Genomic DNA, 13,774 nt, shown 5'->3' with positions numbered 1-13,774 from the left:
CGCGCAGCGTGTTTCCTTTGTGAGAAATGAAAAGACGGAACTGTACATCCGTAGGACACTCTGAAAAGCCCAGCAGAGACCTTCCCCCTAAACCATGGTCTAAGATAACCACTACCAACTCCTTTCGTTAAATGATCTGAACTATTGGAATCTCCCTTCCAACCTGAGAGAGTAAAGAGAAAATGCCGAAACAGTAACGAGGGGTTGTAACATACCCATGGGCCCACCCCTTCTTGCAGACTGTGTCACAGCTCCCCTTTCGACCCTTTCCACTCTGGAGTTCCCAATGTCACCCGTCACATGCTCAGCTCCCATGGACCAAGCAGGTGGGGAGAGCCCTGATTTTCTAGCTCTAAGCTCCCTTTCCCCAACACTTTTGCTTCTCCCACATTTTCTCCAAAAGGACAACTAAACTTTGGAAGGGAAAGGCTGGAAGAGTAGGATACACCCAGGCTTGAGGTCCATAATAAATTAAGTCACAAGGACCTGACTTTGTCAGGAGACTGGGCTCATCCCTGGCCATTGATAAGTCTCCTGTGTCCACACTTGTAGCCCTGTAGCTCTTGTGGTCCAAGCAAGCTGGTCAGTGTACCTCTGTGGAGGACCCTGGGGTCTTCTGCCTGAGCAGAGAGTGTCTTTCCTGCAGAAAAGCCATCAAAGGTCTCCCTGCTGTCATCATGACCATCCTAGGTCACGCCACGAAAGCCATCCAACAGTCACCCCCTCCCCCCCACCCAGCAAGTCAGTTTTGGTGATCAGGGTGGAAAGAGTATTTTTCATTCTTGATTACAAAGTCTCAGGGCCTACTGGTTGGCTCCACACCATCACATAGCTGAAGGTTTGGCGGGGGGCACCCCACCATCACCCCCTAAGCTGACTGTCCTCTGGAAGAACCAGTTTGGTGCCTCAGCTGTTTTACTGTTTCCCTCTGATTCGAGAAACAGCCTTACTATCCTCACACTGGGGTAAGGTTCAGGCCTCTGTCTTATTTAAGAGAGAACTCCCAGTGTTTCACCTCTGGGGAAGCCCTGCTGTCTCCTTGCTCTATCCATTGATCAAAGAGACCGAAACTGGAGAGCAGGAGACTCCTCGGGAGTCCACGGGGGTAAGCAAGACTTTGCCTTCATTATTAAAGCCCAGCACAAACCGTAAAACTTGATTCTGCCAAAATCCACCAAGGGGTGTCTGAGGGCTGCATCCTCTTCAACTTCTTCCTCAACACTGAAAACAACCTGATGAGTGTTTCCAATGGAATCCTAGATTTCATCCAACTAAATCATAGTTTAAACGTGATCCCAAGTTTTTATAAATATTTCCTTACGTGTCTCCTATGCGGGCATGACTAACAACATTACAGAGTGTTGTGTATCAGAAGACTGGGTAGGAATTCAAGCTATGCACTTTATCACACAGGTCAAATATAGTTCACCTGCTCCTTTTCACAGCACAGTACAGGCTTGGAAAAGGCAAGGAAAGTGAAACCTAATGGAACTGGTCCACCGTGCTCTCTGTCGCATAGATCTAGCACCATCTGCTTGGGGGAGCGACCAGCCTACCCTCATTTTCACTCCTTCCAGCTCTCTTCTGCACATTGCCTGGCATTCCCTGTGAGTTCTAGCACCTTGGGGGATCAAAGTTATTTATTCCATTACTAGCTAAGGCGCTTTGCCAATGGCACGAACACACAGAGGAGAAGCTGCGTGGAAATCAAGCTGCCTGCAAGTCTGTGAAGGAATTCACAGGGCAGACGCCTACCTGTGTGTGACCTGAGTCCCCCGTAAACTAGACATGGTCTCCTCCAAATTCTGCCGCAGGTCGGCGATGTTCTTCACGGTCCGCAGTCGCCGGGCCTCGGGGTCTTCCCCTGGAACGATGGTGGTTAAGACGTTTAGTTCTCTGCTCAATCGTGAGCGCCACGAAACACGCCACGTTCCACGTTCACCGGGGGACGCTTAAGGATCTGAGAACACGTGGATGGATGGACGCCCAAAGGAAGCTGTTAAAATCCAAGGAGAGAAGTCTTTCTTTCCCCTCCAGGTCCCTCCTGAGAAAGGTGAAGTCTAGCTTATAGGAGAAGTGAGGCACCCAGTCTGAGGGGTCAATACGTTTTCAAATGGTCTCCAATAAAGACACACACAAGTTAGGTCTGAGCACCCCCCACGACGCATCTTCTGCCGATGCAAAAGCGGGTGAGGCATTTTATCTTCTTACCCACTGGCGATAACGTGCTGCTCTCTACCAGCCCTACTTCGTCAATGGTACTGGCACAGTGGCTAAAAGATCTTCACTTATTAATCACAAATACTCCTACAGAGAGAGGTCTGCCTCTTTCTGTGAGATTTACTATGTCTCAAATTCTGGTTCCTCTAACTCACTGGCTATGGGACTCGGGGGAAGGTGCTGACCCTCTCTAGCTTTCCGATTCCAGAGGATTGCAATGAGGATGGTAACAGCCATGACCTCGTAGGACGGCGGTAGGGAATTAAACGGGCTGGGGTCTGGAGATCCCTGAGCGTAGAGCCCAGCTCAAGCACTGACCCATGCCCGCTGGTGCTGCAGAGTGGGAAACCATCAAGAGGACCGAGGGCTTCTCTTCGGGTCACAAGAGACTTCCATTCTCGGGGCAAGAATTTCTGGAGGACACCAGGCCAGGTAGAGGTCAAGCTGGGTCAAATGTACCAGGAGACAAAGGCCATACAGAAGCTGGAAAACCACCACGAGCCCTCAAGAGTAGCCTTGCTCTGGGTTCTCTGGCTATTCTGCTTTGTTTGGGCGGAGAGGGTACAGAGGAGACGGGAATCACCCCAAGAATGATGAAAAGGAACAAGGGTCCTTTCCTCAGAGTCATTCCAGGGAGGGCTGAGAAGACCACAGAACCACCATCGAGACTCTTGAAAAGCCTGTGACTCTCTCAGTCAAAAGGGTTGAGCAACCTTATTAAAGAAATCTCCGCACAGAACACAGGGCACACGGGCAGCAGTGAGGAAGGTTTACACGAGCCGCCGAGGAGAACTCCCAGAGGTCGCCATTAATAAGGCAACAGGCCGCTAAGAAATGGTACAGCATCGACTTTCTTTCTGAGACAAAACAGCCTCCATAGGTCGTTCTTGACACGGTGATGCCTGGAGGTTGGCAGATGGACCGAATGATAGATGTGTGATTTTATGGGGGAAACTGGCTCTAGCCAACTCTCTTGTCCTTGAAAATGCCAAGTGTTTTCAATTTTCTCCCCCTTTTGAACCAAGAGAAAGTTGGAAGGCATTTTTCTCTTATCTGAAAAGTGGTCCAGCTTGCATCTCCCACCCAATTCTTTCAAAATACATCTATGGATGTGTTTTGAAAGGAAAGCAGTGATGAAATGTTTGCTTACCTCCCCTGAGAGGCGCTGGAAGACAGTAACTGCATCTTTCTCCTGGGGCCATCAGGTAAATATCTTTAGTTTGGCCATATTCTATCTATGTGAGAAGGCCAAAAAGGTACTGACCCTTTGGACAGGTCTAGGCCCTGCAGTACACATTTATCAAAGCTAAGTCTAGGCACACATCTTCAAATTAATTAATTAATCACATATCAAATTATAATAATTATACTTATTTCTCCAAGTCTCTCCTAATTGACATGTTTGTCTGGTAACTCTCCTTTAGAAATTCAAAGATCTTCGACGTGGGAAGGTAACTCACCCCTTACTCTTAGTGACCGTCACACAAATCTATGGATGCCTGAGACCTATTTATTGTCCAGAAATGCTTGGTCAGTGTAGGGTTGAAGAAGAAGTGCAGACTATCTGCACTTTGGCAGATAAAGACTTGAATCTTGTCAGTGCTGCACTTGACTTCGAGTAAGTCACTGATTTTTCCGAATGCCATCTGTAAAATGGGGATGAAAACCTTCCCTGAAAGGGTCAGTCTGAGGATTAAATGAAGATGCATATGATATGCCTGGCCCAAGAGAAGGGCATGTTGGATTTGGGCTTCATTCTTTTCCCTGGGTGGGGTGTGTGTGTGTGGGGGGGGGGGGTCTTCTGGGAAATGTCTGCTCCCCTCAGAGCTCTACACATACCAGATTCCAAGAGCAATGCAGAAAGGCAAGCCAGGAACCCACCTGCCTTGATTTTAGGTGATCACACTCTAAATTGCCAATTCTGCCCAACGGATGATGTAAGAATCCCCTACCAACTCACTGCCTGAACAAAATAAGAACCCAACCATGCTCCCATGGGAAGAGAGGCTCCTTCTACTCATACACAGAAATGTTAAGCTATTCCACGCTCCTTGCAGCTCTGCTGAATTTGCAAGGTCAGCCTTCCTTAGGCCACTGGTTGTGATGGAGAGAACACCACATTCTGATCACATAGAGCCAAGTTGGGGGGATGTCAGGGTGCTACAAGAGGAACATGGAAGGGATTCAGGATTTTTACTTGGAGGAAGGAGCCTTAAGGAAGAACCTGTTGTATGACAGAGAATGAAAATTATCTGTGGGCTACAGGAGATGGATTATATCCAGTGATCAGAAATGAAAGAATAAAGAATTCTGTTATTAGTTAGAGTCAACACCAAAAATGGAAGGGCTGCCTTATGAAGGAATAACTTCCTGTCCCAAATACCCAAGCAGAGACGGAAAGACATTTCATCAGTGATGGGCAGAAGGGATTCATGGATCAGATAATAAACAGGTGTGCGTGTTCCCTTCTAACCTTACCACCCAAGATGCAGGTCTCAGATGTAATTTTTAAAAAATATATTTAATTTTTTTTTTTAAGATTTTATTTATTCATTTGACAGAGAGAGGGGGATCACAAGTAAGCAGAACAGCAGGCAGAGAGAGAGGGGGAAGCAGGCTCTCCGCTGAGCAGAGAGCCCGATGCAGGTCTCGATCCCAGGCCCCTGAGATCATGACCTGAGCCAAAGGCAGAGGCTTAACCCACTAAGCCACCCAGGAGCCCCCTCAGGTGTAATGTTATGCAAATGACAAAGCACCATGGGAAAATCCACCTGATCCCCCTTCCCTGCCAAAGGAGGGGAAGAACAAACCAATTGGTCAAATCATCTCCTAAATGTCCCTTTCTTTTTCTTTTTTCTTTTTCTTCTTATTTTTTTGAAAGAGTGAGTGAGCGTGGAGCCCAATGCAGAACTTGATCGATCTCATGACCCTGAGATCACAACATGAGCCCACATCAAGAGTCAGGCACTCAAGTGAGAGAGCCACCCAGGTTCCCCCTAAAAATGTATTTCTTTTCTTTTATTTTTAAAGATTTTTATTTATTTATTTGAGAGAGAGATAGTGAGAGAGAGCATAAGCGAGGAAAAGGTCAGAGAGAGAAGCAGACTCCCCATGGAGCTGGGAGCCCGATGTGGGACTCGATCCCGGGACTCTGGGATCATGACCTGAGCCGAAGGCAGTCGTCCAACCAACTGAGCCACCCAGGCATCCCTAAAAATGTATTTCTAAATACACCTACCATTCACTGTCATTTCAAGGGATCGGCTGTGAATAAGTTCATTTAACCTTGTACTACCATTTGCTGTCTCTATAAAATAATCCACAGTACAGTCCCACATTTGATTTCTACTCCTTGAATGTAAAGACAAACCACTCTGATTAAGAAATTCCCATCCGCAAAAGGAAGAAAAAGGAAGGAAAGAAGGAAGGAAGGAAGGGCAGGCAAAATCCCCATCAGCGATACATGCCGTCAGACTTCACAAAAACCAGAGTGCGTGATCAGACAAGCCTGGCTGCACAGATCTGTCCCCCACACCAACTATAACGTCTCAGGTTCCCTGAGCGCTCCCTTGGCTATGCAGGCCCGACGCAGAGGAGACACATGGAGAAAGGGAAGAACCGGTGAAAGATCACAGGCTGTAATCCGTCACTCTGAAATTCAAGTGTGATGTGGAATGTTCTCTGGCTGCTGCTTTTGCTTTTCAAATGTGAATTCTGCCAGCCTGTGTCTGACACGAATCCACGTTACTCCACGGGACACACGTCTGATACACGCCGGGCTCTCGGAGCGCTGGCCCGGCTCCTTTGATGTGTGCACAAAAGAACACGGGCTGGAATGCGTGTGGAGACCTGAGCCGTCGCCGAACGCCACGCCCTTCTCATGGCGGCCCCTTCGGCTGGCCTCTCTGTGTCCTCATCTGCAAGGGGGCTACGGAGCTTGGTGAGAAGGAAGCACAAAATCAATCCCAAATGTGGGGCCCTGAGCCGCTGCCCGACGGATCACTTATAAATGGCCTCAAAACTCTGCCCCAGCACCGCACCCGGCCAGCAGAACCAGAAGGAAATAGTTAAATCGCTGAGAGCCTCTGAAATTAATACTCTGGGTTAATGGTGAGACGGGTATGATTCCATCACGTGGGCTGCAGACCGATTCCACAGCCGTAATGTGGCTATTAAAATGGTGTGGTCATGGATATTTAGTCTAATAAATGGATTTTAAACATGGATTCAGTTTTTAACCCAACTCTGGAAGTGGTAAGATATGTGAAGACTAACACAACCACGGCTAAATATGTGGTTTACCACTTGCTTCCCTGATTAGAAGTTGCTGGAAGAGAAGGCATAGAGTTGGGGAACAGGGAAGACAGACAGAGGGCGTGGTAACTCCAAATCCAGGGCAGGAGGAATCCCAACTCTTACGCTAACTTTTCTCCTTTAAGAATGTGACAGTATAACATTAATAAATCAGTATCTGTGCCATTAAGTACATGACAACTGTGGATTTTATGTTTTCACATAACATAATACCCCTTTAATCGTCATCATCTAGGTTATATTAAAATAATATTTAGATATGGTCATTTCTTTCTTTTTGGTAAAAGAAGCATGCTGTATTCTTCTTTCCGACTAATGGATAATGCTAAGAATGCGTTTTCAATCAGTGCTTCCATACAGGAAAGAAAAGAAGACAGTGTTTTATAGCAAAAGTGACTTTATCTGAAGAGTAAACAAGGAGATTCAAGGTTAAGTGTCAGAGCAGCCTAGAGCCCCTACATGAATGAAATGGAATATGTATTAAAATAAGATCTGCCAATAAGTAAGGGACTTACTTACAATTCTAGGGACGAGCAAGTGGATTGTGTGAGAGAGGACAGGAAGCAAGATGAAAGAAAATAATAAAAAAATAAAGTAAGTTCCCTTAGCTCATCCATCAATGCAACAGTGAAGTCACTCCAAGTCAGGCTGGGTTTGTGCCCTTCCAGCAGGTGGCCGTACGGGAGGCCTCATCTCCAGCAGACACAGACGTTCCGGGGGCTCCATACTCACCAGTGAGTTCTTGCAGAGCAGGCTGTCCACTCTTGGTGTAGTGGCTGGGTTCCATGCTCACACTCGCGGAGCTGGATTCAGCAGTAACATTCCCTTCGGTGTCTGTCTGGGACCTTCACACACAAACCAGACACACTTGTCACAAGCGGTAGCTACCACATCTGGACCACTGTGGTCTAACCACAGCACCCACCCACCATCACTCCCTTCAACAAGAAGCTTTAGAATAGAATAGACCAGCAGACTGACTCTAAATAATTCATCGGCGCATGTGGAGCAATGTCCTAGAAACAGAGAGAGCCACCGAACTGTAAAAGATGAAATATTCATTGCCCAAATGCAGGGTCTGCAAGCCCTCGCTGGGGAATGCTTCTCTGAATCCCCATCAGGGAGCTAGGTCTAGCCAGAAAAACACTGGAGAGTACAGTGTGGTTTGGTTCATTTAACCTCTGCCAAAGAGCAAACTTCTGAGTCCTTAGCGACGCCAGCAAGTCAAGCATAAAGATGACTCCATTAACAGCCCGACGGCCCTCCCCCAATCCTCCTGACCTGGCTCTCTCTGAAGAGGTGACTATGAAACCAGTTGGGAGTGGGTGCCAAGCAGGTGTGTTTGCCCTCTCCGTCTCTGATTCAGAGCTCAGATCCTCTGAGATGAAAGGTCGCATTGATCATTATTTCAACACTTGACTGAAATCTGTACTTCCCCAAACCTTCTCCGTGCCCTCATTTGTCACGCAAATCAAGGCAACTGCTTCGTGCCATGCCTTCTTGTCACAAGTACCTCTGCTGACTTCGGCATGGCGTGCAAATGCGTAATTGCACTCAGATGCATAACCCTGGGTGTAGCCTTATTAATTCATTAGCATCCTGAGCTCATTCAGCCAGATTTCACTCTCTATGAAGAAAACGTTTGCCAAGAATGTGAATGGTCTTCAGTGTGGGGGACGTACTGGGAAACCTCCTCACCCATCCTGCCCCGCCTGTGCCCTCCAAATGAAGCCATCAGTTCCAAATTCCTGCTGTCTCCAACCATTGAGAATATTTGGATCCACACTGCTCCTCTGGACCCACTGGCCAGAGTCCAAGGTCTCATCCTCTCTGCCCTAGAAGTACGGGATAGACAGGTACACTGCCTCCAGCCTACAGGTTGTGAATCGCAGCCAAGTATTGGAACCAGCCCACGGATTCTCACTGGTCTGTGTAGTATTTTAACGCTTTTTGAATTCGTTTCAACATTTAAAATTGGGAGATTTCGCAAGAAATATCTGGATTTCTGCCTTGTTCCTTTCTCTTCTTTTTCCGTAAAAACAAAGAAAGTCCTGATTGACTTTCTTGCAGGGCGCCACCTGCTGGCGCCAAGGGATGGTTGCTCCCTCCGGAGAAGCCCAGAGCTCCCGAGGCCACAGTCCTATTACCCCAAGCCGCTGATTTATATTACCGTTTGGGTCTGAATCAGGCATTTGAATCTGTGCTCTCTATTCTAGACTGCCTGTAGGTCTGGTCTGCTCCCCACACCATCCTCTGATGATTTTTTGGAGACTGGAGTGATCACATCCCTCTGAGGAAAGGCCTCTGATAGTTTCCATTGCCCATGGAGAAAGTTCTTAAGTCCTTACTGTGGAAGACAATGCCCCACTGGGGATTCTTCCTTCATCCCCAGCCCTGTCTTCTACCACTCCTGCCCTTTACACATACCCGGGCCTTATATTCCACCTGAGCCTTCCCTCCATTCTGAGATCACATCATGCCCTTAGCAGTTATATCTGGGACCTGTGCCCGAAGGCTCTTTTCCTCCTTCTTTCTCATTTTGCATCCAATCTGCCTTCAACACGCAGTTCCCACGTCATCTTGGCCAGGAAGGCTCCCCGGGCAGTGCTAGCTCATGGCTCCCCCTGTGTGTTTCTCCAGTTCTCCAGGGCTCTTACTCCTCTGATGTCAATACATTACAATGGGATCTAATTAATACACCTTTCCTCAACCACAGAGCTATCTGAAAGCAAAGACTGGCTTTTTTGATATGTACCTGCAAGAACTTGAGCTGATCAAGTTCACTTGTATAGTAGAGGTCAGCAGGGCGTGATGAATGGACGAATGAGAAATGTTTAAGTCTGGAAAGATGCTAGATATGGGAAGGAGCATTAGACTCGGAGTCTGAACCCTCCAGGCTGTAGGACTGTAGCTGGCTGGAGGTTAGCCTGCACCTGAGAAGTCCCTTCACACCTCTGACCCTCTGTTTCCCCATCTGTGCAGCAGGGCTTACAACAGCGACCTCCCCTGGCTGCTACAAGAATCACATGTGATAAGACTGAAGTATTTGCTCAAGTGTCAAGTAACAGATGTCCAGGGTTACTTCTGAATTGATAAACAGAATTCATTCAGAGTGATTTTAGAAGATGATTTATCTTTCTTTTGTGGCTTGGTAACATCATTAACATGGATAGATTCTGGGGGGATGTGTGGTGGGGTGGAGGGAGCAGCACAAATTGTCTGCTGTGAGCCATGAACTTGAGTGAACTTCAGAGCACAAGGGGTGTCTAACCTATTTTTCTTAAAAAATCCCCTCATTTCATCCAGTCTCCTCATTCTACAGATGAGGACAAGGTAGATCAGAGAGATGCAGTGATTCAGAGAGTCGAAACTGGTTTGTGCTTAGAAACTCGGTCCCTCTAGTTAGACAGACTTGGTTTTAAACACCAGCTCTCCTAGTTATTAGCTCTGGACTTGGTGCAAGTTATTTAATTACTATAGGCCTCAGTTTGCTCACCTACCTAATGGGGATTTCAAAAATAGCTAGCTCATGGCGTGTCGGGGTGACTATATGGGCTAGGGCACGAAAAGCCCTTAGCTGGGTCTCTGCACATACTTGGTGCATAGTCTCCCTAGCTGTCCCCACAGGCAGGGCCCAAGACTACATGGGGAGTCACCAGCTAATAAAAGACAGAGCCCAGATGCCCCAATTCCCATCCTGGTTCACCTGACAAGAAAAGGCACATCAGGGGGGCCAGAACGACGTTCACGCGGTGAACGTGAACATAAAAATGCAGCTTGACAGAGAGCATGACATTTTCTCATTCCTCCTATTTGTCAGACATTTGCCCTTTCGTCAAGAGTTTTCCTCTCGCAGAAAAGCTTGAAATTTTAAAAGAGGTTAAATGTCTCACAATCCTTCCAATGATTACAGAAAAAACAAAGAAAGAGGGAGTGAAATGGATGGTGACCAAAGACCACCCTATATTTTAATTTGGAAAATGCAAATCAAGACTCTGTGAGCAGGAGCTTGAATATGCGTGACCTCAAGACTATTAATGTTATTGGAACGATAAAAATTTCATGGGGAGCAATTCAATTGCCTCCACGGTTCAGAGGACTGTTGTATTCAAAGCCCTGCATGGAGACGCGCGAGCGCTGAGTCATTCATTCTCTAAGCCCGGGCACTCTTCTCCAACTGTTAGCTGAGCTGATGACTTGGTGGAATAAAGAGATGACCTTCTCCCAATTAAAAAGTCTGGGCATGACCCCTGCTGAAGGGGAGGGTGAGCCAAAGAGAAGGAAAGAGGGACAAGAAGAGGCCTGGCATTCCCTCCCTGGCTGGACCTGCCTGGCTTTGCTCTGAATCAGTCAGGCCAGTCCTTCCAGCCGCTGTTGGCAGGGATGGTAACAAAGCCTCCCAGAATACACCTTGGGGAGTGAGAGAGAGGATATCCAAGTCTTTGGGGGACCGTGTCAACACAGGAAGCTGAAGGTATGGGCACGAGTGTATGCATATGAACAGGGATGTAAATACACGTGGGCACATGCACACTAGCATTTTGTACAAGAAGGTGGACTTGTGTCTGTACTCGTGACTGTCAACGTACGCCCATGCCTGTGGGCGTACGAGTGTGTGCGTACAGTGTATACGTGTCTGTATTTAGGGCAGAGGCTTTACAGGAAGTGCCTAGAACATGGCATTCAGTCTCCGGTCCCCTTCTGCTAGGCAGGCAGGCAGAGGTATCACGAACATTCGGCTGTGCAGAGTGGCCAAAGGCACTGTGCATTTCAAATATAGGATCAAGGTGAGCACGGTGAGCAAAGCCTTGGGACGCCCTTAAAAGCTATGCTAGGGGAGCTTCTGTCTGCTGGAGGGGACTCATCTGCACGTGTCAAGGACCACCCAGAGCCAGTGGGGTGCGGGCGGAGCCATCAGAGGCCCCCGTGGGCCACCAGCACACAGAGCAAGCAGCACTTGGCTCCCCGTGCTTGCCCGTGGTCCTGAGGATGGGCCGTTAGAGACAGACAGGGACAGGACTACACGGAGTCAAACAAGCAAACGTCCAGGCCTGTCTCAGTATAATCTGGTTCTTTTGTTCTTCTAGAACCAGTCCCTTCCTCCCGTCCCCGCTTGCCTCTCCAAAGAGCCTAGTTCACAGCAAGGACTGAAAAAATGCCTACTACGTGTGATGCAGCAAGAAACCATGAGTGTGTAGAAGTTCAAAACCAACGCCTCTGTGAGAAGAAGCCCCAGGTATCCAGCAAGGGGACTTCCGTGTTGCCCATTTTGGGGAGCCTGTTCAGGATCCGTTAGGGCCGATGCTGGGGCTGGTCACGTCGGGCGATACCAAACCACCCGCCGTGTCTGCCCGTGCTGAGGCTACTTCTGTAAATGGCTCTGGGTCCCCACATGCCCAGCAAACTCCTTCTCATCTGGGGCAGCTCCTTAGCTTTCCCTCCCGCTGACCCACAAAGCCATGCTGCGCTGACTGCTCCCTCAAGCACAGGTGAACAGCCCTACGAGGAGCTGATCAAGGAAGGGGCACCTCAGTTGCTAGCTCGCCTGTTCCTGGAAGGCAGGCCGGAGTCCCGCCCTCCAAGAATTAGACCCCACCAGAGAGGCTCCCTGGCCCACGGCCCAGGAGGGCGGGCAGACACCTACCTGTACAGGAAAGGCGCAACGGTGGCGGTATTGGGGTGGCTGTATTGCTGCTGGGGCTGAGGTAGCTGGACACTGACGGTATTGCTTCCCGTGGTCTGGGTGGTCCCGATGGACCCGCTGACAGTCTGGCTGCTGATGCTGTGGTTCAGGGTGGTCCCTCCAGGGCCTTTGCCTTCTGAGGACGCCAGGCTGGAGGAGGAACTGGAGTGTCTGCCGTCTAGCTGGGGCTTCTGCTGGGGGAGCCCTGAGCTCGGCTTCCCACCCCGGCTCCGCTCCACCTCCTTGGAAGGGGCAGGGGCACTTGGGGATTTCCCGGGCATGCTCTTCATCCCTGGTTTTGGTATTCCACTGTGGGAAGGGGCCGGAGCCTCCTTCTTGGCACTGTTGAGCTTTCCCCCTTTGGGGATGAAGCTGGCAATCTTGGAGGACTTTTTTGGCATCTCAGTCACCACCGGCCCACTGGGGTCTTCTTTCGGCCCCTCTTTGAGGTCCGGCCTTTCTGTCATAGAGGCTCTCTTGGCGAGGTCCTTGCTTTTCTCCTTCTCCTTCTCCCGCTGCTGTTTCTCCTTCTCTTTCTCGTTGCCTTTCGGGGAGCTCTTCTTGTTGGTCAGCGCCCGGCTGAAAGTCCTCTGGGCGATGCCCTTGAGCGCAATCTTGGGGCTGTTGGAAGCGGGACCCACCGTGGACAGCGAGCGTGCGGTGACCTCCGTCTCTTCGCTCTCCTCAAAGCTGGGCAGAATCTCCAGCCGCTCGCAGCTTGTGTCCCGCGACCCAGGGCCCTCGCCTGCTTTGGAAGCCCCTTTGCTGTTGAAAAGCTTGAGTTTTTCCAGCATGGACTTCTGATTATTGGGGGCCGGCTTCATGGCTTCGGGGGCGGGCCTGGGGGTCTCGGGCACGGGCTGTTTGACCGAGAGCACGGACGCCGTGACGCTGTGCTTCACGCTGACCGACTTACTGCGCCAGGGCTTGGAGGCGGCACCGGGCTGTGGGATGGCCGAGGATGCGCTGCTGTTAGCAGGGCTGGGACTGCTGCCGCTCTCCAGAGAAGCAGGTGCATTTTCGCTCATTCCGGGGTGGGTGGAGGCGGGGCTCGCCAATGGCTCTGCAGAGACGGGGAAAAGAAGGAAACCCAAATTATGCCCACGAACCTGCGCTGTGGGTGCAAGAGGGAGGGCCATGGTTCCAGGGCCCATCGCTCTCTACCCAAATGCCCGAGGACACCATCCCCCGCCTGGTGCATTTACCTGTAGGTTCAAATCCTACCTGCCCGCTGCTCTCCGTCATACCCTGTTCACGTTACCGGCACATTCTGGTATCTGTCATGCAAATGTGCGCGGATCTTAGCACCAACATGTGCAAAGCACAATTAAGCATACATTTACAGAAACACAAACTAGCCAAAAACTCTATCGCCGCTATGGTATGTCGGAAAGACGTAGGAAATGCCTACTGTTATGAATTATTCAACCCACAACCTGAGTTCTCAGTTACGCGAAATAACTGGGAATTAGCCAACTTTAAGAAATATAGGAGAGACATTAAAACAGGGGGTAAAAAAAAAAAAAGAAAGAGAAACCAAGCATAATCTTTACAGAA

The 13,774-nt window shown here is 49.3% G+C and overlaps 1 protein-coding gene across 8 annotated transcripts in view; it reads right to left on the bottom strand.

The window, feature by feature from the left end:
- Window positions 1–13,774, bottom strand: part of NAV2 (neuron navigator 2) — a 395,626-nt gene that overhangs the window by 156,873 nt on the left and 224,979 nt on the right. For all 8 annotated transcript variants that reach the window (XM_059138147.1, XM_059138166.1, XM_059138198.1 and 5 more), the window contains 3 exons: window positions 12,179–13,280; window positions 7,267–7,379; window positions 1,756–1,864 (listed from right to left, as the gene is read on the bottom strand). In XM_059138147.1, coding sequence (XP_058994130.1) covers window positions 1,756–1,864; window positions 7,267–7,379; window positions 12,179–13,280 — 1,324 coding nt within the window. The remainder of the gene's footprint in view (window positions 1–1,755; window positions 1,865–7,266; window positions 7,380–12,178; window positions 13,281–13,774) is intronic.

This window comes from Mustela lutreola, chromosome 1 (assembly GCF_030435805.1).
Source record: "Mustela lutreola isolate mMusLut2 chromosome 1, mMusLut2.pri, whole genome shotgun sequence".
NCBI lineage: Eukaryota > Metazoa > Chordata > Mammalia > Carnivora > Mustelidae > Mustela > Mustela lutreola.
This window is presented reverse-complemented; position numbering and strand designations above follow the sequence as displayed.